Raw genomic sequence first — 23,891 nt, 5'->3', positions numbered from 1 at the left:
TAAACAATGCTTATATGATTAACTCACTTAAATTTGGGTATTTTCAATGTAACATATTATTCAGGCTAAATAATATATATAATAACTTAATTAAATGATATTCAAACAGGTTTTAAAATTTTCAACTCTTATGAGTTTTAACCTTGTAGTCCATATTAATTCGACTATTATCAACGGTTTTCATTTCACACTATAAATTAATAATTCTTTTTAGAGAATTTTATTGGCAGTGGATGTTTTTGTTTTTATTTTTTCTGATGAACTAATATATTTTTTTCAAAATATTTACTTGTTAGACAACTATATTATCATTATTTTATTTTTGTGACATTAAAACAAACATGTATTATTAGTTATGTAAGATGATACATATTTGAAAATTTTAATTTTGTTTAGTCTTATATGTAAATATACGATGAATTAAATAATTATTAATAATATAAAATATTATGTTTCTTAAGATTGTATTTTTTATATAATTTTGAATGTTAATATATATTATACTGAATTATATTGGTTTGAACATTTTTTCGTTTGAAAATAGACTACCTCCAACATTATATATATCAGCGATACTTATATATTTTTTGTATTTTTGTTACTTAAATGATCTGCATTAATATGTGGATGCGGTCTTAGCCAAAATTATATGTCACTCGGACGTACCATTAGATTTAAGACTGTAAATTTCATAATGTTTCATTATGAGGCTAAACAAATATGGTGTTCTCTTCTAGAATTTTACTTAAGATAAACAATGTGGTTACTGGTTTATCCAGTTTACTGGGCTAGAGATTTTGTACATTTTTATGATGTATTTAAAACATATTAATGGTGTAAAACTTTTTAGATTAATTCTAGAGAGACCTAAAGTGGGAAATAATTTGGAGATGTCGTTTTGTTTTAACATAGATAAAATTACACATTACTGCTGATGTCTCATTTTTTAAATATTACACGCAGGTTTTGTTATTTAAACAAATATATTTCTATAAAATACTAATAGAACATGTTAAATTATATATATGTTTTTGGTTAATAAAGTAAATTTAATATATTTTTTAAAAATAGAACTTTATATTTATGCTTCATACAATATTAGACTGCGTGATTTAATTGTACTTTATAGTTTTTGTTACCTAATATAATATAAATGAATGCGTGAAATATATAATTCTTTTTGAACCCGGTCTTAGCTAGTTAGCATTCATTTTTTGGGAAATCATATGATTTCTAAAAATATTTTTTGCATGATTATATCTTACTCATGATTTCTAGACCTATATATTACATATTCTTAGATATTCCTAACAATTATGGCTTTTTAGACATCATTGTTTGTGGAGTTCAGAGAGAACGTTTTCCAAAATTAGTTCTTGAGCTTCAACTTATTCAACCCCTCTCCTCTATGTTTTGATTTGTAGTGAATCAAATAAGATCGTTTCCGAGTGAAAGCTATCATCGTCAATCTCTCACTCCAATATAACAGTGGATGATACATGGATACATTCAGTCGGCCAGAAGAAGGTCTAGTGGTTGTTGAAAGATATATATAAGCTGAAGTAAATTATCTTTCTCAAAAACTTCCAAGAGATACTTCTCTATATATACCTCATTTGAAAGGTGGCAGTTTTTTTTCTACATGCAAATATGTAACAACACTCACCTGTTTTTTTTAAATAAAAATTGAAAGCTATTTGGTATAAGCTTTACTGGACTATTCCACAAATATGCACACTTTTGAAAACTAACTTTTCTTCACCTTCTACCGCTTTTAGTTAGGCTTTACATTGTCGTCATAATCACTTGAGATCATTTGATCCCCTTTCTTTAACTTAAGTGACCTTTAAAGAAAGTATTTGTACCACTTCATCTTCCAGCTTGTATAAAGAAAAAGTGATCTTTTGCAATTTCATTTACATTTCGCGAGAACACAACAATTTGTATTTTGTCAAGCGACAAAAAAAAGAATGTGCAAGAACTACAACATTATTTCGGTCGTTTTTGATTCCTCCCCATTGTTGTGGTAAGTTACAGAACATTGTAAATAAAAGAGATATTGTAAAAGAGAAGAGAAACACTTTTATTGACAGAAAAAGCATCCGAGTCTGAAATGAATGCAACTTTAGTCTTGCATGCACATTGGGAAGGATCATTGCTACGTACATACCACACCAAAAAATTGTGTAATTGAAAAAATGAGCAACTAAATTGTCATTAAGTAGATAACATGGGGACAGAGGGTTTAACAGGGAAAATACTTGAGAACTCTAACAATAATGGAAGAAGAAGGTTAATAAGTCATGCCACTTAACCAAGCTGGATCATCGTAGTTTACTATTACGATGACAACACTGGCACTCTCACGCCTCATACGTGTTGTTTTGGAGAAAAAAATCAAAAAGAAAAGATAATTCCCAAGTCAGTTTAAAAAAAAAGAGAGAGCGGCAGATCTTCTCCACAATTGGCTTCCCTAGTTCCAAGTTCTTTTTAATTGCTTACCAGACAAAACATCAAACACATATATGAAAGAGATAGACTGGGCGTGAGTAGATGGCATACCGGGATCAGTACGCGAGGTTGTAGCAGGCCTCGCTTGGTTAATTATACGCTTCAGCACCACTAAAAGAGCCGAATTCGAAACGGATCCAATGATTCCCCACAAGGCAGTACCATCACGCCGCAGAAGAATGATGGAAGCAAACAGAATAGACACAACCCATTTGCTCTGTCTCAATAAGAAACATATGCACAACACGAAATGAATATACTTAAAAAGAGGCATTTCATCGAACATGTTGCGTGCATCAAGGAGATTCCTTTTACTAACCAGAGTATTAACGATGGCTTCAATCCCACGACCGGTTACCATCTCGTACCGGATCTCTGGAGACCCATTGATGGAAGCTTCTTGCTCGACCGGCCCAGATTGTTCGCTTCCGTCTCTGCGAGCAAATTTTTTGACCAAAAAGGCCATAGATCTAGCGCGGGAAACAGATAGAGGAAAACCCACGCGGGATGATCGAAGGAACTATAGCTCCGATCGGTGTGAATGGCAGAGAAGGAGAGAAGACGCTGTAATGACCAAAAAAAAAAAGCAAAGTAACTTTCCTTCGGAGGCGATGAGGAAAGAGATTGCAAATCAATAGAGAAAAGAAACCTGAGAGGACTTCTTCAATGTTAAACCATCGTTAGGTAAGATTTATTTTGCTTAAATGACATGGCATTTAATTACATTTTGATTGGTTTGAATTTTTATGCTGATGTGGCATAGCTAAAATCACTCTATATCGTGCTTTTAGTATAGAATAGATTATACAACTAAATAATTTGAATAAACTATGACATTGATTCTTTGACTTTTGCCATGAGTTCAGAGACTTTTGCCATGAGTAAGGCCATCCGCAGTGATAATCCCTACACAAATTTTTAACATAAGAAAATATTAAAAAGACTAAAAGTAGGAAATAAATGATGAAAAAAGGAAGAATCGATTGTTCCAGTAGAGACTTTAAATGATGAAAAAAGGAATAAATTTTTCATCATTTTTCATTTAAATGATGAAAAATGATAAAACTTAAGAGACTAACTACACATGTCAGCGTTTAACTGATACACATATTTCTTTTATGATTAAATTTTAATTATAAAACTAAATTACTATAAATATTTAAATAATAACATCTAGGTACTCTTTGTGAGAGACTAATCCCTAATGGTGCTCTAATGATGCTCTAAATATCCCCATGTTTTACTACTTTTAATCGACAAATGGTTTGTGTACCAGAAAAGGTTAAACTTTCTTTTATTCTTACAATTATAGACGATGATGAGGTGACACCGGATGACGCACGGACGATCATTCCTATGCATATGATTATTTGATACTACATCAGACAATTCATCAAGGTACAAAAGAGAACTTTATTTTCTGATCATCGGTATTAATTTTGAGATGTGATTAAGTTTTTGTGTGTCTTAGGCCATAAGCAATATCGGAAGCTTGGAGAGCAATGAAATGCCAAAACAAGGTAGCAGATAAAAGAGAGAATGAAACCATTTACATAACCCATATAAGCAAAAAATCTCTTGACTAATAAGCTTCAGAAAGCAAGAAAAATTAAAAAAAAAATTAAAACAAAATGAATAATAACTTGATCTCTACATCAAAACATCATTGTGGTCGACCACGAAAAATCCATCAGCACAAGACTTGGCCTTCTCCATGTCCAGACCAACTTTGAGATCTGACATCATCGTCTCAAGGCTCTTGATGCGTTCCTCTTGTTGCTGGATTCGAGACGCATTAACATCATCTGATATCATTAGCTCAAGATTATTCACTCGTTCCTCAAGTTTTTTAATCCGAGACGCGTCAGTATCTGACTCCTCCTTCTCCAAGGAAATCTCTTTAGATTTGAACTCTACACAATTCTTCACGAAACAAGACTCAATATTCTGCAAGCGTTGTTTGATCCGAGACACCTCTAGGTCTTTTCCATCAGTAGCTTCTAAAATGTCAATGTAGACTTGAATGATGAGTCTGTCCTTCTCCAGAAACCCTTTTTCTTGGTATTTTTCAAGAGGCAAGAACTTTCGTTGCCCCCAGGATGGATTCTCAGCACAGAAAAGGTGTCCACCAAGCCCTGTGAAGCATTTTTTAAAAAAGAAGATTTTTCTTCACAAATCACATGTATTATGTTATAGTTGCTAACTACACCTCAAACATAAATTTGGACTAGGTCACTAGCACGTAACTCTCTCTCTCTTTATATATAATCCATTTCTCTTTGGAACCGATCGATAAGTGTGCTCTCTAGTGCATAAACGTTTGTAAGTTCAAAACACAAAACAACAATTAAACAAAAAAAACACTTATTACTTGATGATCTGTAGAGCTCTTTGTGGCATTGATTCACCACGATAAAATAGTAATTAATACTTCTTTTCCATCCACTTTGCAATAATTGAGTATTTGCAACGCTCAGGTACAAAGACAAGTGATCATCACAGAGACTATCTCCCTTTGGATAAAGAAAGAGATACCTGAAAGAATATGAAAATAAAAATAAATAATTGAACCTTCTTTTTTAGTGTGTGCTACATACAATCAAAAAAATTGAAGACATAGATAGAGTTTGGGCAATATAGTTAAAAGTTATGATTCTTCTCGTTTTACCATTCGCATCCGCCACTCACGAATGTCGGAGACTCTATGCATGCTTCCTTCTCAGAGAAGTTATCTATCTCTAACCTAAAACTGGGCTTTCGATTACACATATTTGATCAAAATACTGTTGTAGGTTTTTTACTTCGAGCAAAAATGAAACTCTCTGAAAAAGTCTTCTGTTTTATAGAGGAGGCTAAAAAGAAAAAAAGAAAAACTTTGCCGTAACCCTAGCACAAAAGATAAAAACACCTTTAATCAAAGGAAACTGAAAAAAATCTTCGTCTAACGATTATCCTTTTCTTTTTAACTTATTATCTTTTTCATGGGCTTCCTAATTTTGGGTTACATATCGACATGCCCTTTTGTAACTGTCAGACCCTATTCACTTATCTTGCATATTCCATTTTTATTAATAAATATAAAACTACTTTTTTTTAACAGTGGGTTTGAATTTCAAAATAAAGAGTTACAAAATGTTGAAAATGTTCTCCACATTCTGAGAAATCCAAAAATGAACTAACTCTAATAGATAACAGGAAAAAACACATAAAGAATGAATGCTAGAAAGTAACATCAGTAGATGCCATACGATAGCTTCACAATAAGGAACAAGCATATAAAGACCACTCCAAACCAAGAGCCAGCATAGCTTAAAACTATTAAGCACTGTCAGGCCATAGTTTGAGACTGCTTCTTTCTTGAGCTCCAACACCAGCATAGAAACCTGAGAAGACTTGTTTTACGGTCATAACCGAAAGTTGAAATCATCTCTGTAGTGAGAAACAACACTAAGAACCATTCGCTTCCATTTTGATAATAGTATTAAGCGATCGAAGTCCACCTTACGACTTCCCACGATAAGTAAACATAAACCAAATTTCCAAACAATTGGACTAGAGCTGGAGAAACTCAGCCAAAACTTACGATTCACAACAATCAACATCATGACTGGACCGTTGCCACCAAGACCAAGATAAAGCAATCCAAATCAACCAAAGAGACAAATCGATGTAAACAAGAGGCTGGATTTGTAATCCCGACCTAGTCATCAATCCAAGCCATGTCTGAACCACAATTGGCTCTTCAAACATCTGAGCCTCACAAAAGGCGAAACTTTATGAGTAGAGACACAAACCTTTAGCACCTCCTCACCCAGCCATCCAAACCGCCAGATCTTAGTAGCCATCAGCCAAAAACAAACACACCACTCCCAGCAGCTACATCGTACCATCCGCGACATGTACATCTTGCACCAGACGCAACACACAGTTCAACTCTGAGACAAAGCTCGAAACTTGAACATGACAATCCATCAAAACCTAAAATCAGAGCACAAGAACTAAAAGACACATGAATCCACCCTCTCACGACGCCGCGATGAGAACCGGACACCGGAGAGGGCAGATCTGAAAGCTTCAGAGAAAGTCTCCCTTGGCGGCTCGATTGATTAAAATTAATCTATAAAACTACATTCATTAAAAACTTTTTGGTACATAAGTGCAAAGGTGTTTAAAAAGAGATTGTCTATTTTACAATATTTATAAATCCAGATCCAAACCAAAAAGATATGAATGTCTTCATATCTCTTGTCTATGGAACTTTTCATTAGGCTTTGCTTGTTTCTTATGTTTTTGTCAATGTGCTCCCATATATATCCTAATGAACAGTGGCTTGAAGAGTGTATTGAATGCATAAATCAGAGAGATGATCCAAGCTTGATCTAGAAATTGGCTGAATAGTGACAGGTTCGGAATATACATGTTCTTTAGGAGTTGCGTTAAGTTCTTACAAATCAAAGCAGAATACTCAGAGGAGAGCATATGATCCCGTGATTCCAGTTTATTGTTAGAGAAAGCGCATGTGGTGTTGATATCTCTGTTCCATTTGACCACACAATGTGAAGTTGATAGCCGAGTGAGGACTGCAACCGAAGGGAGAAAAAGAGTATTTCGGAGTTGAATGGGAAAACAAATTACCTCAACCCAATTACACTTTGCCTGGTACATTTGCATTTGAAGAGAACTTTCATTTTTAGCCTGAAATTATTCTCCATAAGTCAATAATCTTCTCTGCTGGGATGTGTTTTGATCGACATATATCAAAAATCCCCTTAAGTTCATTAAGTTGTTTTTTTTTTTGAATTACTAAGAGGTTTTGGACCGAAGCCCTAATCCCCTATGCCTGAAACCACATGATGTAATATATTAATTTCGTCTCAGCGGTCATTCGAACTGGGGACCTCTGACATAATGGCCATGGTCTTTTCCAGTTGAGCTAATGACCTCTGATTATTCATTCAGTTGTACTGTTCGGTGATTTTTTCTTCTTCTGCGTGAATTGATTGACACTTCCCGTACAGTCATGTCTCTTCTTAATTATCACCATGTCAACAGCGCCTCGCTCCCAAATATGTCAAACTGAGATCCCATTGACAACCAGTTATCGAACCAAAAGGAAGCACAGTGACCATTACAAATATCCATTTAGTGAAAGGATTTCGCAATATTCCACAACTTTGATCTTCTTCCACATCCAATAGCTTTTTTTAGTTGTATTTTTTATTTCAAGAAACTTTACTTCCGAGTAATATGAATACAAATTCATTGGCCCCAAAGTTTGCTACATTATCCTCCAGATAAGCTTTAAACCGTTGATAATGCTTATCTCCTTTTAATGGTTGGATCCCCAAATTGATGTGTTGTGATAATGTTTAACCAATTTGATGGCACACTGAATTGAGATACTCTTATTACTTTATTTATATATATAAATCCCGAGATACTCTCCTCACAACTCTTGAGTGGAGATATCTTTGAACATGCCCATTCATTAGATACCACAAGAGCATCACAAACAATTTTTTTTGATATTTAAATATAAAAACAAAGTAGATTCCATATGTAAATGATGCGTATATTTTTGGTTTCTAATAAGTTTCTCAAAATTTATCATTGAGAACCTAATATCTCTCTCTCTCTCTCTCTCTCTCTCTCTCTCTCTCTCTCTCTCTCTCTCTCTCTCTCTCTCTCTCTCTCTCTCTCTCTCTCTCTCTCAAAACTTCCATGTAGCAGATTCATAGATGACTTTTGTTTCTCTTTCAATTGGCTTTGAAAAACTTGACATGTCAACTATTACAATGCTCACTAATAGAAACAATGTGAATAATGTATCAACTAGAAAAAGGATCACATACCAAAATTTTCAACATCATCCTAGTAATGAAGGTAGATCCATGCCCCTATACTAAATTAAATTGTGGGGGGGAAGATGTTTGTCAAACTCCAAACTCATTACTGCTTGAATCTCTCGTCCTGGCATCAAAGGGCAAAGAACGAAAATAAACAACTCACATTAAATCCCAAACCTACTGAGTACTGACTAGTGATTAGTGGCTTCTGTAACATGGTACAGTTCATGCTCGTTCATCAGACATGTATATCAGTTTAATCGAAACAAAAATGCAAACAGTGAACAACATATAAGCAGTAGGGAGAAAATTATGGCAGTAGGTTTTTAAAAGGGATGAGTCTCTTATTCAGATACAAATAGAGAAGCAAAAGACTAGAACAAGAGATCACGAGAAGAACTCTCAAGATCTTGTATGAACTCGGATTTGAACTATTAATACTCTCAAAGCTGCCCGCGTGAAGATGAGTGGTTAAAAACAGATGAGTGATTTAAGGTCGAACATGTGTTTAAACAATGTTAATTTGTCTATTTTCTTGTATGCATAACACAATCCTATTGCTAGTATAATCCTTTGGATTTATTCCAAAAAGGTATAACCCTTTGGATTTTTAATCAAATATGAAACAGTTGACAAACAAATCAAAAAGGTTCCTTTACACACGGAATCAAGATATAACAACTTTATCTTTATAAATTAAGCACATTAACTATGCAAGAGCCGTATCAAATAATCATAACGATTGATAAAGTTAAACATGTATTCCCACATGTAAAAAAAGGTAAAATCAAATAATAAAATATGTGTCTGCCAATTTTACTTCAAATGCAAATAAAAAGACATTAAATAAAGATGTTGCAGTGGAGATAGTCATTAGTATTAGTTTACCTAAAAAAATAGTTTAATAACTTTAAAACTCAATTCAACATTCAAACAATTTAACTGCCAAATTTTTTAGTGCACAATCCTTGTGCAAACTTTTTTAGAACTAACCTTTTGGTTTGACTTACTTTGTTCGTGGTCCAATTTGCTTGGAAGAACACTATATCAATAATGCAGCATCCACCCTTTGTGGACATCGCTTTTGCGTAAATTGAATGGGAGGTAATTATTATGCATTACCCTTTAGGTTTGGCTTACTTTGTTTGTGGTATTCTATGCCAACTTTCGCAATTGATATTTGTTTAACTAAGAGATGGACCATCCATACATTATATTTTTGTATTCATTTAGGATTTTTCTTAGTCTATGGACTTAACTATTATTCTCAGCTCTTGGCCAAAGCAATAAGTAACAATGAGAAATTTTTCATTGGCTCTATAATATGGAAGTGAAATTAGCTTGGTTTGAGGTACATAGTTTATTAGTTAGAAATAAATTCTGTGAAAATGGTTGATAACACAAAATATATTCTATCAGATTCGTAGGTGCACTTTCATATCGAAATGGATATGTGCTTTTGCATATCACCGCAAACTGGACGTTTTCCAGTTTGTTGGTATTAAAGGTAAAACATCTGGATAGTATTTTTGGTTAGCTTTTATGGCATAAATTGATAAATTTTCTAGAACTTCACTCTAAAACGTAACTTGCTTGCAAAAGAATGTGATCATCTTTACTCAAAATAGGATTCACAATTATGATAACGTGTATAAAGGGTAATCTACAAAAAGTATATTGACTAACGATTATGTACGAGAACTGTATGTTTTATATAGAATGTGAATGAATACAACTATGAGACTCGAAGGATATCCAAAAACAAGAGAGTATGAAGCTATTTTGCTATAAGTTCAATATGAAAGAATTTGGATCCCCCTCTTCTTTCTAGTCCATCTTTATAAAAGGTATTTAACGATACAATGGTCACGTGATCTCCGGCGAATATTGGGTACTTTTATGATGTCTTTAATTGTCTTGACCTTCATTATGCTTTGATTTGACTGTAGGCGTAGATTGGGGCTTAATGACATATACCAGATATTTTAGATTGGGTCTCGTGGGATGAAACCCGCGTCTAACAATCAATTGGTTCCTTTCTTTAGTTTGTGTTTGGTTGTATGTAGGAAGCATACAAACTATTTATACAAACGTATGATGAAGGAATGAGAAACATAAATAAATTGGTTACAAAAAAAAACCCACTAACAAGCTCATTTCGCATAAAACCATCTATGGAGAGGGGTGATTCGTAGCATGGGAAGACCCCGCAAACAAATGACTTTCGCTGTTTTGTAATTAGCTTTTTTACCTTAGCATATATAGTTTTCTTTCATTTGATTCGTACCCTTATATTATATGCGGATAATTGATACGAAACACTTATTAAATTCATGTGAATGTCTACAATAATGAGGTTATAGTTTCGTTTATTGATTATATAGATAATCAATTTAGCTGACAAATATGTTCCGTCACTTTCTTTTATCTGATAGAAATCAGTTATAATAACTCTCATTTACAGGTCCATAAGCGAGGATATCAATAGTGATTTCTTATGATTAGGAATCAGATGCATTTCAAACTACAAATCCCTTAACTAGAGGTTATACATATATAGACAATGTACCAAAATTTGTAGTAAAATATATTACACTGACGCATAATATAAATAATGCAGGGAAAGTACGCACCCGAAGTACTTCACATTCTTAAGACACGTGAAATCATGCATGCATGGATTTCAACTTAAACAAATAAAATATCTTCTAACGAAAAAAAACAAATAAAATCTCTTCTAAGATATAGTGCATGCATGCTTCGCACCGTTCTATTGCTTTCTTTATTTCTTAACAATGTTTACTTTTTTCGGGAAGACGAGCTATTTCCCCATGAGAAGTATCGTATAGCATCATATGTCTCTCAAACTATGACCTCATTCTAGATGTCCCCGAAATAAAAGTTCTAAACCTATTTTTCCATTAAACTTAAGCTTACTATTTATATCTCCATAGATTAAAAGTTCGAAATCCATGACCCCATAAAATTAAATTACTTGGTTTAAAAATTTTATTGATAAACCAAAACCATCAAAATTTTAATAATAAACCAAACTAAACCAAATTCAAAAATTAAACCTGACTCTACAAAAAAAATAAAACAAACCAACGCTTTTGGTCTTCTTATTCCTTCATCAATCTGTAACCATGGTTGAATTCAAAGACTCAGCAATTTTCAAAAACCCAGCTTGAAGCCATAGTAGAAGTAGTCGAGAAATCAAAATCATAAACCCACAAAGTTTCTTCCTTTTTCTTTTACTTCTACGTGAGACTTGTCTTCTCTAATCCATTGATGTTCTGTCTAAATATTATTAAACTTGAGACACTAATGACAGTTTCCTCCAATTAAGAGATTTGATTTATTCAGAATGGGGCTGAAGGAGAAGACATAAAGAAACAATGTGTTAATGGTGATAGAGGTGGTGGGGCCGTTGAATCAAAACTTGTAAACCATTGGGTTAATGGTGATACCAATCTCTTTATCTCTCTTGAAGAACATGTCTGTATTTTTAGCGACGAGATTAACAAGCATATCCAAAACAATGAGAGAAGAAAGAAGAAATCAATTAATGGAAGCAATACATATGTAGATGAAGAAGTGATTGGTTAGGGATTAGGTGAAGAAAAAATTGGGTAAAATCTGGGGAAAAAGGGGTGAGGAAGAGGATGATGGTCGGGTCACGCTTTTTAATTGGTTTAACTGAATTAGGTGTCGGTTCTATTTACGAGTTTTTTTTGTTTGGTTTTGTGATTAAACCGAAAATTGTCTTAACCAATATCAAATTGAGTTTCATGGAGAAATATGTTTAGAACTTTTATTTCGAGGACATCTAGAATGAGGTCATAGTTTGGGAGACATATGGTACTATACGATACTTCTCATGGGGAAATAGCTCGTCTTCCCACTTTTTTCTCATAAATGATTTTTCACACCTTCTTGCGAGACAATCTCAATATGATTACAGTAAGAAATGTATATGTAAGAAAGCCGTGATCAATGAAATCGGTTGATAATAAATAAAAAAAAAACGGTTGACAAAGAAAAAAATTAAGAAATCAGTTTATGGAGATGGATCTTCTTCCTGTTTCCCATTAATCTATTGCAATGCAGAACACTGTTTTAATCATCATTATAGGCTAGACGATTATTTCCCCAGAAATGCAGTCTACTGATCTTCTATTACTAGTGTAATAACTGTTTCGCTATTTGAATTCAAACCCGAATAATAAATTTGTTACCAATAGTCTAGTGGTAGAGTACAAGAACCTAAATGAGTAAATGTAATTAGTTTACTTATACAGCGAAACATCTATAAATTAATAATATTGGGACTACACCAAAATTATAATTTTTTTATTAATTTATAGAAATTATTAATTTATTGATATACTAATTGAACCAAAAATTTAATTTGGGACTATAAAATTATATTATTTTATAGAGATTTTTAGTGTATATTAATTTATAGAGTATTAATTTAAAGAGGTTATACTGTATATAATGTTTTTTTACGAGTAATTATATATATATATATAGTGTTACTTTCAAAATTTATTCATATATACAATTACTTGATGAAGGTAATGCATAACTGATGTATATGCATTTAAAGTGAAGTAAGCTGGAGTGGGGCTGCAAAATATCCATAAATTTTAATTTGATTCGTTGTTTGTTTCGATCTGAATCAAAAATTGAACTGAAAATTCAGAATATTCGTAAATCTACGAACCAAATCACAAATACTAATATTTTATAAAAGAATATCCGATCCGATCTGTTATATGTATATATATGCATATATTTACAGAAATATATATATATAACTTATATAAATATTATATTTTTATAAATTTTACAATTTTTATTTATTAATCTTATTATATTAGTTATTAGAATTGAAAAAGTAAATAATTTTTTATTTTTTGTAACAAAATATTTATTTATATTATTTGAATTTTTTAATTATAATTTTATTTTATTTGTACGGATCGAATCGGATATCCGATTAAAAATCTAAAATTTTTCGGATATCCGGAACTTTGAATATTCAGATAGTTACGAATCAAATCGAATAATTGATTATTCGGATAAAACATATAAGATCACGAATACCTCCAAAAATCAGGATATTCGATATGTGTCTACCCCTAAGTTGGAAGAAGTCATGTTGTCCGGTTTATATGAGATTGTCCATGTGCACAAATTTATAGATAGCCTTTTATATTCACACATTCATACGAACTAGTACGTGTTTTATCTCCTCTATTTGACATCGATCGAGCTGAAGGAATATACAAGCATAGTAATCATGTAGTTCTTGCAATAGATACATTGAATCACCGAATGTATAAAGTGAAAAAAAAAACTAAGAATTCCAACATGTGATTGTGGCCTAGTGGTACACTGACTTCAATTTGTTAAGCAACCTAGGTTCGAATGCCCCCAGTACATTTCATCATGTAACCATACAAATATGGTTTCGTTGCTTAGTATTCATTTGAATACGTTGAGAGAGAGAGAGAGTCCATCAGTTGGCTACACCTCGTCTTTGAGATTAGTCTAGACCATTTCGTAGGTCAGGAATACCCTCAGACTAATAAAAAATATATAAAGAAATGATTCATATAAAAAAGATATTCAGTGTTGTCGAAAAAAAAAAATATATCTAATGTTAAGTTACATCAGATTCCAACTTAAAGTTAATAGGTAATAAATCAATATGTATATTACTGGGAAAATTGGGAAAATAAGCTATAATGAAATAGTTTGTGTCCTTTTATACATTTGCATTAATTGATCAGTTTTGGACATAATTACCCGCATAATAACGAAAATAATTATGAAAAATTATATAGAGTTCAGAAAATATGAAAAATCAATACAATCATGAGAATATTTTAAATGTTTTGAACTTAATAACTAAATTCCAAAAAAAAAAGTAGGATGTGTCAATCTAGATTTGTTAGAATGTTTATTATCCTTTTTACAAGGATAAAATAGACGTTCTAACTAATCTTCAATCTCTTATAAAAGTTAGTATTCGTATTGTAAACTTTTATCTATGATCTATTTAAATATGAAATATGTCTTCCTCAGTTATAACCAGAATGCTTTGTTATTTATAACATACAATATATATTGTAAGTTCTTACTTCATTGTAGAAAAATGTACATATAATTCTTACTTTTAGCTATTTTGTAAACACATTAGAATTTATATTCTAACCTTTTGTCTGTGTTCTATCTTGTTTAGAATATATATTATATATTTCTCTATTTTATGTTTTGAAATCTGAAAAAATCGAGGAAACAATCTTAACTAATTTTATTTGAACTTATCTTGTTTTTGACCTAAAGTAACATTGAATAACGTTTACTTCATCTCTTTTTTATTCAATGATCTTGTTCCTTTCTTCATCTTCCCCATCTCTTACTTATCAAATCAAATAATTCATATCTATGTAACATGTAATGTTTGGAGACACAATACAAATAACGAGTGGAAGTTCATTGTTGATTCGTTTTCGGTGGTCTTCATTTTCTCATAAGGAAGGCGGAGTAAATGAGAAAAATGACGTAATTAGGCTTTCAGGGATATTTTCCCTTTTTACCAAATATAAGGGTAATTCTTTCAAAAGAACATAAATAAACAAAAAGTAACTTTTATTATTTATTTATATATTTAGAATCATCCTACATCATTTATCAAAATATATTTACTATTTTAAAGTTAAGTAAATTATGTTCCTTTTTAATTAGAGGGTTAATTTCATATTTTAAAAAATCAAAGGTATATTTAGACAAACTCATAGATTGAAAGGGACAAGGGACAAATTCATTCCCAATCTGGTCCAATTAGCCAATTTTCCCTCTATTATTTATGATATTTTAAATTTTTGATGTAATAATTTGTCTATAATATTGGTAAACGGATAAAGTTTTACCATTAATTTTAGGATATCAGACATGAATCAGCATGCCCAATATTTGGGTCAGACTTACTTTTAGTGGACTAATAATACTCGGCCAGGATTGATTGAATCGGAAAGGACAATGTCTATCATTCTTTTCATTAGAGTTATGGTAGCCACGTTCTCTTATACTCAAACCTTTAGTTTCGGCAATCTTGTTCAATTCATAAGATATTATGTGTTCCTAATTTTTATTATTATTCTTCTATTCATTACTCTTTTTATTATGAAATGGTAAGCATAGATCCATCAAGCCCATTGTATAGGGTAATTAAGTATAATTACATGATGCATTCGAATAATAAAAAATATGTAACAAAAATAGATTGCAAAAGTATATTGAAAACATCACACAGAGAGAGTTTTTTTTTGTCTCTGTTTTGGTGTGGTTCGAAATTACCTCCCGAATCTCTAAACATCAAAATGTTTTATTGAGAGAATCCAGAATGATAAATATTTACTGAAATTGTTATGAAAAACTATGACTATGACTTTACTATTTTTTTTCAAAGAAACAACTATGACTATTGTCTAAACCAGCCTAAATTTTAATCATTATTAAAAACACTGTTAACTAATTACTTAGTCTTAATTTTATCTGTTAGTCTCTCTTGTCTTTCAACTAATGGATATTTTTTTCTGATGCTTATTTTGCCTTTGATATTGTCTTTTGTTCTTTTGTGTTATTGAATAAGATCTTTTAGAAGTTTCTTTTGATTCATTTCATTTGTTTTTATAGTTTTCATGCATAAAGCTTGTGCCCATTTTTTTTTTTTTTTTTTGACATCGAAAAGAAACCTTAACAACTATATTGCTCTGTTTTGGCCAGCATAGTTAGCTAGCCAGGAGGGTGCAGAGCAGTCGACATACGGTGGGTTGATAGCTCGTGATCTTCCACCTTTAGCTAGGCAGTCAGCACGGATATTTAGAGATCTCGGGATATGAGTAATGGAAGTTTCCAAAAAGGCTAGCGACAGAGCTTTGATTTCATCAATTTCAGCTGCCATGGATGGCCAATCTTCTTCCTTGTGTATCAAGTTAACGAGTTGCTCACAGTCTAGCTCAAATCGTATTCGTCTGGTTCCTGCTTTTAGGACTTCTTGCATTGCCCATATAAGACTTTCAGCTTCTGCGTGTAGTGGGGAGGTCGCGCTTGTCAATTCTTTGGCTCCATATAGCGTCGTGATTCCTGCATTCATCACCACAAAACCCATACCTGCTCTCTCGTCTTTGTTTATCCATGATGCGTCCGTTTGACAGCTCCAAGGTAGGGAGCAGCGGGTCTGTGGCTGCGTCTGTACTTCGGTCTGCGATTCCTCTTCCAGTGGGTAGTCCAAGCGTTCCGGGATTCGTTGTGCCAGTCTCCAGCTTTCCGCTTCTTTGACCGCGGTCTGTAAGGTGTCTAGAGGCGTTACATCTTTGTTAGCAAATATCTTTTCGTTTCTAGCCTTCCATATGTACCATAGTAGCCACGGGATTGAGCCCATCACATCAGCGTGAATCCCTTGGTCCTTTATACGTAGGAGAAGGTAGTCGATATTCGCGTATAGTGATGTACACGGGAAGCATCCCGGAGAGATGGGGATGAGAGATAGAGCCCAGACTTGGGAGGCCGAGGGGCATTCAAAAAGTGTATGGTTTATAGACTCCGTCTCTGCACCACATCTCATACACGTACTTGCCTGAGCGCAATGTCTCTCCTTTAGTTTTTCTGCTGTGGCTAAGTAACCAGCTGTAGCTTGCCATAGGAAGTGTTTAAGTTTTCGTGGAGCTTGGATCTTCCAAATTATTTTCTTCAGCCCTATCGTACTCGGTTCTGAAACCAATGTGCTATGGACATTAGTATGGAGATGCCGTGCGATAGAGTAGCCGGATTTAACTGAGTATAATCCGGATTTGGTGAAGTCCCAACTGTAGCAGTCGTATCGGCCCGTTCTACTCAATCTGATCGAGGTGATGTGAGGAATGTCCTCTGTCGCAATCATCTGATTCAGAAGTTCCAAGTTCCATGTTTGGCTCTCAAGGTCGATGAGATGATGTACCCGGAGCTCTTCATCTCTTGGGTTCATCTTATGAAGTGGTGGTCGGTCAGGGTTGATTTGTAGCCAAGGTTCCTCCCAAACTCTTGTGTCATGTCCATTGCCAATCTTCTTCCTTAGACCTTTTTGAAGAATCTGACGCGACGCAATTATGCTTCGCCATCCATAGGACGGGTTGTTCGCTCGTTCTATCATCATCGGGCTAGAGTGTCTATAATATCTTCCTTTCAGGACCCGAGCAAGGAGTGAACGGGGGTACTTAAGCAATCTCCACAACTGTTTTGCTAGTAAGGCAAGATTAAAGTCATGGAAGTCACGAAACCCCAATCCACCTTCTTCCGTTGGGGCGCAAATTTTATCCCATGCCACCCAGTGTAGACCCCTATTATTTTCCTTGGTACTCCACCAGAATCTTGAAACTGCACTAGTAAGGTTTTTCGTTATTCCTTGTGGTAAGAGATAACATGACATAACGTGGGAAGGAACAGCTTGCGCTACTGCTTTAATCTGAATTTCTTTGCCCCCTTTGGAGAGAAGTTTTGTCGACCATGAGTTCGTTCGGGCGTTTAATCTCTCTTGGACAAAACTGAAAACTTGTTTTTTAGAACCGCAGATCTTCTCTGGGAGTCCGAGATACATACCCATTCCACCCTCTTGAGTGATGTTGAGTGACCTTTTAAGGTCTGTTTTTAGGGACGCTACCACCTTAGAACCGAACAGAACCGAAGACTTTGATTTATTCAGTTGTTGTCCTGAGGCGTTGCTGTAGACGTCAATGATCCGCATGAGTTCGCTACATTCCTCCTGAGTTGCCTTACAGAAGAATAAGCTGTCGTCCGCGAATAGGAGGTGAGAGATGGGTGGGCATTGTCTCGCAATCTTTAAACCTGTGAGCTTCTTTTCTCTTTCTGCGTGATGGATCTGAGATATAAGAACTTCCGTGCAGAGGACAAATAAAAAAGGCGATAACGGATCGCCTTGTCGTAGTCCTCGGGTCGGGATAATTCGTCCTTTAGCTTCCCCATTTATGAGAACTTGGTAGGAGACCGTTGAAACACATCTCATGATCAGGTGGATCCATCGCCCATCAAAACCCATTTTTTCCATGAGAGTCTCCAAAAAACTCCATTCGACCCGATCGTATGCTTTGCTCATGTCTGTCTTAATCGCCACATACTTGTTTTGGCAGCTAGGGTTTGTTCTGAGGGCGTGGAACATCTCTTGTGCAATCAAGATGTTGTCTGAGATAAGTCTACGAGCCACAAAGGCTGATTGGGTTTCCGATATTATCCTCGGAAGCACCAGTTTTAATCTGGCAGACATGACCTTGGAGATGACTTTATAACTAACGTTGCATAGGCTGATAGGTCGGAATTCTGACATAGCTTTTGGTCTCTCCGTCTTTGGTATCAAGCATATATTTGTCTGATTAATCCTCTCATCTAATTCCCCTGAGTTGAAGAATGCCTTCACCATACGGACTATGTCTGGACCAATGAGTTTCCAGAAGCGTTGGTAGAAAAGACTGGTCATTCCGTCCGGGCCCGGGGCTTTTTCTGGATGGATCGCAAACATAGCTCTCCGTATCTCTTCATCTGTAGGTTCTCTTATCAGCATTTCGTTCATCTCCTGCGATACCTTTGCGGTAGTAAACCGAAAGGCTTCTTCACGGTCCTGCGGTACCGATGCAGTGAACAGGTTCGCGAAGTACTCAGATGCAAGGGCTTCTATACCTTCCTCCGACTCCACCCAATTCCCCATGGAGTCCAATAATTTTGTAATACGGTTACGTGCTCTCCGCTGTTTAGTTTTTGCGTGGAAGAACTTAGTGTTTCTGTCGCCTTCTCTAAGCCAGATCGTTCTACTTTTCTGTTTCCAGAATAGTTCCTCCTCCCTATATGCTTCACACAGCTTCCACTTTAGCTCAAGCTCCTCCTCCGTTGATATGCTATCATCGTTCTGGGCTTTGTCGATTTCTTGCTTCAGCTTCTCTATCAGTTTTTGGTTATTGGTGGGGTTTCTTTTTTTCCAGCGTGAGATAGCGCGCCTACAGCTACCAATTTTTTCGTGCAGACATGATAAGTCCGTGGGATCATATTGTCCCCACCCTTGCTTGACTGTTTCGTAGAGGCCCTCTTTTCCAAGCCATCTTTTATCAAACTTAAAACCTCTCCGCCCACCAGCTTCTTTAGATTTGATTTTTACAAGAACCGGCCGGTGATCAGAACCCCACCTTAAAAGATACTCCACATCAGTGTGGGAAAACACTTGGTGCCAATCCTCATTCCCAAGTGCACGATCTAGGCGACATTGAACTCTCCCGGATCTCCTTCTTCCTGCCCAAGAGAAAAAATTTCCAGAATAGGGAAACTCTATCATTCCACATGCTGAGATCATATTCTTGAAAGGTAGAAATGAGGAGTCTGGACGTCTTCTGCCCCCTTTTTTCTCTTGGTTACTGGTGATTTCATTAAAATCTCCAACCATCAGCCAAGCCCCCGATCTTTGTAGGCTAAAGCTCATTAGTTTCTCCCATACTCGTTCGCGGTACTCGACTACCGGATCGCCATACACAAAGGTAATAAACACTTTGTGTCCTTCCATCTTTGTTGAAATATCTATCAATCTTGTATTCGAGAAATTAATCTCCACTTCAGCATCATCCATATAAAATAAAGCAAGTCCACCGCTTAACCCAGCTGGCTCCACGGTGAACAAATGATCATAACCAAACTCAACTTTAAAGTCTTGCATAAAAGTAAAATTGTTTTTTGTTTCAGAAAGAAAAAGAAAACGAGGATGAAAATAACGATGCAACTCCCGAAGATGTTGCTTTGTCAGGTACGCGCCAGCCCCCTGACAATTCCATGCAATGGCATTCATATCTGGGAACTGGATGGTTTCTGGGACACCATCGAACCTGTAGTAGCCAAAGATCTCCTGCTTTTTCTTGAGGAGGGGTACACCTCATGCCGAGGGACATTTCGAGACTGTATCAGCTGGTCGCGAGGAGGCTTCAGCTGCTTTGATTTTGGAGAGAGTCGTCCTCGGTTAGCTAGCTTTTTTGACGCTGCTGCTCCTTTAAGCTCCTGGCCGCGAACTCCTTTCCGAGATCCTTCTGGTGCAGTCTGAGCCGAGATACTTTGATTTGGTAGTGACTTTTTGATATTTTGTGTTATCTCCCTTGCTTCCTCCGCTCTCGACTCTTTTTTTGATATCATTTTAGGTCCGGCCTTCTGCGTGTTGATTTGAGGTTCCGGAGACATCTGGGAGAGAGCTTCAATTTGTTCATCCACCATCTCTTCCTCTCGGATGGGATGCTCTGTTTCTGGAATAAAATCTAGCTGTTCATCGTGCTCTTCAAGTAAGTCGTCATTGTCGATCATCTCCTGAGTCATAGCTTGATCTGCCAATTCCGCATACTCGGATATGGATTGTTCGAGCTCCCTGTCTTCTCTGTCTTTACGTTGTTGTGGCGTTTCTTCCTGTGTTTTCCCAGATTGCTCATTAGATCCTTGGCCTTTATCCAGTATCGGACCTTCCTTCTCAGTGGGGGTCATGGATGTTTCATTCTCTGCTCCTCCTTTTGTGCCTCTGTTTTCAGCGTCTTGTCGAGGAGATTTCTCGACTTCCATATCTGCCTGGGGGCTTTCGATAAGGCTTCTTCGTGCTCCTTCCCTTTCAGGGGCTAATCCACCTGAGCTCTTTGTTTCCTCTGGAGCATTACTTCTCTTTAGAAGGCCACGGCTTGTCCCTGTTTCTCGAGCTCTATCAACCGGTCTCCATTCCATTCTATTCGATGGTGGGGATCGGGAATTTCTGCCTCGGTAGTAAGCCTTGGCGTCATTCTTTCGGTAATCGGAAACCGTTCGCTGGGAGTCCGGAGATCTTCTGTTTCTCGAGGTCGTAGTCCTGGAGCGTTCCCAGTGCTTGTCTGATTGTCTCTCATACCACTTATCCGCCTCCCTCCCGTATGTGTTTCTCCCTACATCTTTAGGTCTCCATTCGGAGGAAGACACAGTTTCTCTTTGTGTGTCTCTAGAGTATGCACCGGTTTGACGGTTATACGGGTGGTATCTCACTCGATTTTGAAGAGGCTCATGTTGTGTATCCTTGACATGATCCAGTCTATTCCAGACATTCTTTGACATGGTGTCTCGTTTCTCCAAGAGTCTCCTTCGCAAATCCTGAGAGTTTTTATCAGTACCTTCATGATGATTACCTCTTCGAAATTCCGTGGGGTTGGCTTCAGCACGTCGGAGCTCTTGTCCCTTACTTCTTGTATCGTGACTCTCCTTTTCTGTTCCGGCTCTCGGACGTTGAGGTAGGGAAAAGGCTTCCCTAGTAGCACGTTCCTCTAAGTCATGCTGTGCAATTCTTGATAAGCGGTTCCCCTCTCTTTGTTCATCATTTAGGTCCGGGCAGGTGCCTTCTTCGTGCGATAATCTCTTGCAAGAGAAGCAATAACGATAAAGGTCTTCGTATTGGATTGTCACCTTAACGACGTCTCCGTTGTCGAAACCAACCTTGCATTCAAACTTCAAAGGTCTATCACCATCAACCAATACTCGTACCTTGCTTCCTTCCACATCCGCCTTAACGAACGTTCCTAATGCTTTCCCCACACTTTCGAAGGTTTCTTGTTTCCTGTAGTGTATCGGAACCCCGATCACATTTGCCCAAAAGGGGATCGCATTTGGGAACTCTTCCTTGATTGTTGGTGTCCATTTTTCGAGTGCAAAGCTCCATCTATTAAAATGACATGGTCGTTTCTGTAAAACTTTCTCAAGATCTTCTTCCTTGTCAAAATCGAAAAGGAACTTATTATTCCCTAGGTTTGATCCCCGAACCCGGCCTTCCACATCCCAAATCCTACGCTTGGGCATATGTTTAAGCAGCGCTTCAACACTTCTTCCATCCGAGTGGAACATTCTGCCTATTAGGGTTCGTTTGAATTTTTCAATCAGATCTGAGTTGTCAAAGGCTGGAACCCTAATGATCTCCTCTTCTTCCTCATGGGGTCGACGTTTAGGCAACCCGTCATGCCTTCTCGTTGCTTGTGATCCAGTCCCACGATACATGGCTTGGATCGTCTCTGAGATCACTCTTGCTCAACACGTAAGTTACGCACCACTGGGGTGGAAAATTCCTCTGTAGAAAAAACCGGGCGTGACCACGACTGTATGCGATACAGGACACCGTGATGCCGAGAGGAGTGTTCGATAGTCTCCCTCTCCTTCTCCTCCGTGCCGATCTTCAAGGATGCAAAATCGCCAGCGCCGTCTCCACAAAACCCTATGTATTTATTTAGTATAGCTTGTGCCCATTTTTACAACGCTATATACGTTATTATTTCTAGTTACATATTGAACAAATGGAGTTTTAGTTACTACTGCCTAGTCCATAAGGGTGAATTGGTTTAAAGCCCTAAAAAAATGAAAATATCTATGATGTGATTAGTTTGATATCACTTTGTGGGATTTAGGGTATTTGGTTAATTAGGGTAAAAGTTTAGTGTATGGGGTGCAATTTCCCATTCCATAATATTTGTACAAATTAATTTATAAAAATAATATGTACTATTATTTTCTGAACAAATATATATATAGACTTAACATTCAGACAAAAAGTAGAAGAGATTGAAGCTAACTACTGGCATTGAGAAATCCTAAATTGTGCACAATTGCATGCTTGTATGGATATAAGTTAATCACTGAAAGTCAAACTCTATTGGTAGAAAGAGTAAATTAAGAAGGTCAACTTGAGTGACCATGCAAGTTGTCTAAAATGATAAATTCAAGTTGAACTATCTCATTAAATTTAGTGATTTTTTTTAGAAAAGATACAGCGAACCTAAATAAACTTTAGGATCTTTGGATGGAATATGTTGAACTAATAGTTAATTTATTAGTTAGCCGCTTCTTTTTTACCAGCCCAAATGAAAAGTCCTCTCTTTAATTGAAATATTATTTGAGTAAAGGATGATTGGTTAGTCTGTAACACTTTTACATCCATTTTTTTTACGTCGAAAATTTTGTTTACAACTATAAATTTAAACCAATCCAATTTTTGTCTTCTCTAAAACACTCACAACCCAAAACTAAACAAAATGTTTTTTTTTCCTCTTTGTTGCTGTAGAAGCATTATCTCACATGCGTCTAATAGTTTACCAAATAAATAATCTACATAATATAGCAACACATGTTTTACTTTAAAAATAGTTATATATAAAATATTACGGATATAACCAATAGTGATACACATAAAAATCTACAGCAAAAAAAAAACTAAAGCATATAACAAAATATGTACTATATATTTAGGGAAATTCTCTCAAATAACATTTTTTAAGTTTTCGTCACCAAAATAGCCCATTTTTATTTTATAATTTTTAATATTTATGTTTTAAAATTTGAAACCATATTCCCAAAACTCACTCCTTAACTATAAACTCTAATTCTAGATTAGTTAATCATAGATTAATTTACTCTTTAATAAAACTTATTTTGGTCATTTTCTTCATT

The 23,891-nt window shown here is 35.5% G+C and overlaps 2 protein-coding genes across 2 annotated transcripts; both read right to left on the bottom strand.

Moving 5' to 3' along the window:
- Positions 1 to 2,190: 2,190 nt before the first annotated feature.
- Positions 2,191 to 3,175, bottom strand: LOC125585603 (lipid phosphate phosphatase epsilon 1, chloroplastic-like). Its single transcript, XM_048754953.1, has 2 exons — positions 2,831 to 3,175; positions 2,191 to 2,728 (listed from the first exon to the last, which is right to left on the bottom strand). The coding sequence occupies exons 1-2, from the start codon at positions 2,975 to 2,977 to the stop codon at positions 2,474 to 2,476; spliced, it is 402 nt and encodes a 133-aa protein (XP_048610910.1). The 5' UTR covers positions 2,978 to 3,175; the 3' UTR covers positions 2,191 to 2,473.
- Positions 3,176 to 3,926: 751 nt separating this feature from the next.
- On the bottom strand, positions 3,927 to 5,280 carry LOC106409693 (MATH domain and coiled-coil domain-containing protein At2g42480). Its single transcript, XM_022708436.2, has 3 exons — positions 5,180 to 5,280; positions 4,883 to 5,046; positions 3,927 to 4,646 (listed from the first exon to the last, which is right to left on the bottom strand). Exons 1-3 carry the CDS (start codon positions 5,278 to 5,280, stop codon positions 4,162 to 4,164), a joined length of 750 nt encoding a protein of 249 aa, XP_022564157.2. The 3' UTR covers positions 3,927 to 4,161.
- Positions 5,281 to 23,891: the final 18,611 nt, after the last annotated feature.

Source organism: Brassica napus, chromosome A2 (assembly GCF_020379485.1).
Source record: "Brassica napus cultivar Da-Ae chromosome A2, Da-Ae, whole genome shotgun sequence".
Taxonomy (NCBI): Eukaryota; Viridiplantae; Streptophyta; class Magnoliopsida; order Brassicales; family Brassicaceae; genus Brassica; species Brassica napus.
This window is presented reverse-complemented; position numbering and strand designations above follow the sequence as displayed.

What these genes read in the sequence shown, in the direction of transcription:
- LOC106409693 (XM_022708436.2), bottom strand. Translation starts at nt 5,280, where the DNA reads ATGTGTAATCGAAAGCCCAGTTTTAGGTTAGAGATAGATAACTTCTCT. An exon ending in GTGAGTGGCGGATGCGAATG is followed by an intron (nt 5,047 to 5,179) that starts GTAAAACGAGAA and finishes ATATTCTTTCAG; the next exon opens with GTATCTCTTTCTTTATCCAA. An exon ending in AGAGCTCTACAGATCATCAA is followed by an intron (nt 4,647 to 4,882) that starts GTAATAAGTGTT and finishes AATGCTTCACAG; the next exon opens with GGCTTGGTGGACACCTTTTC.
- LOC125585603 (XM_048754953.1), bottom strand. Translation starts at nt 2,977, where the DNA reads ATGGCCTTTTTGGTCAAAAAATTTGCTCGCAGAGACGGAAGCGAACAA. An exon ending in AAGCCATCGTTAATACTCTG is followed by an intron (nt 2,729 to 2,830) that starts GTTAGTAAAAGG and finishes TTATTGAGACAG; the next exon opens with AGCAAATGGGTTGTGTCTAT.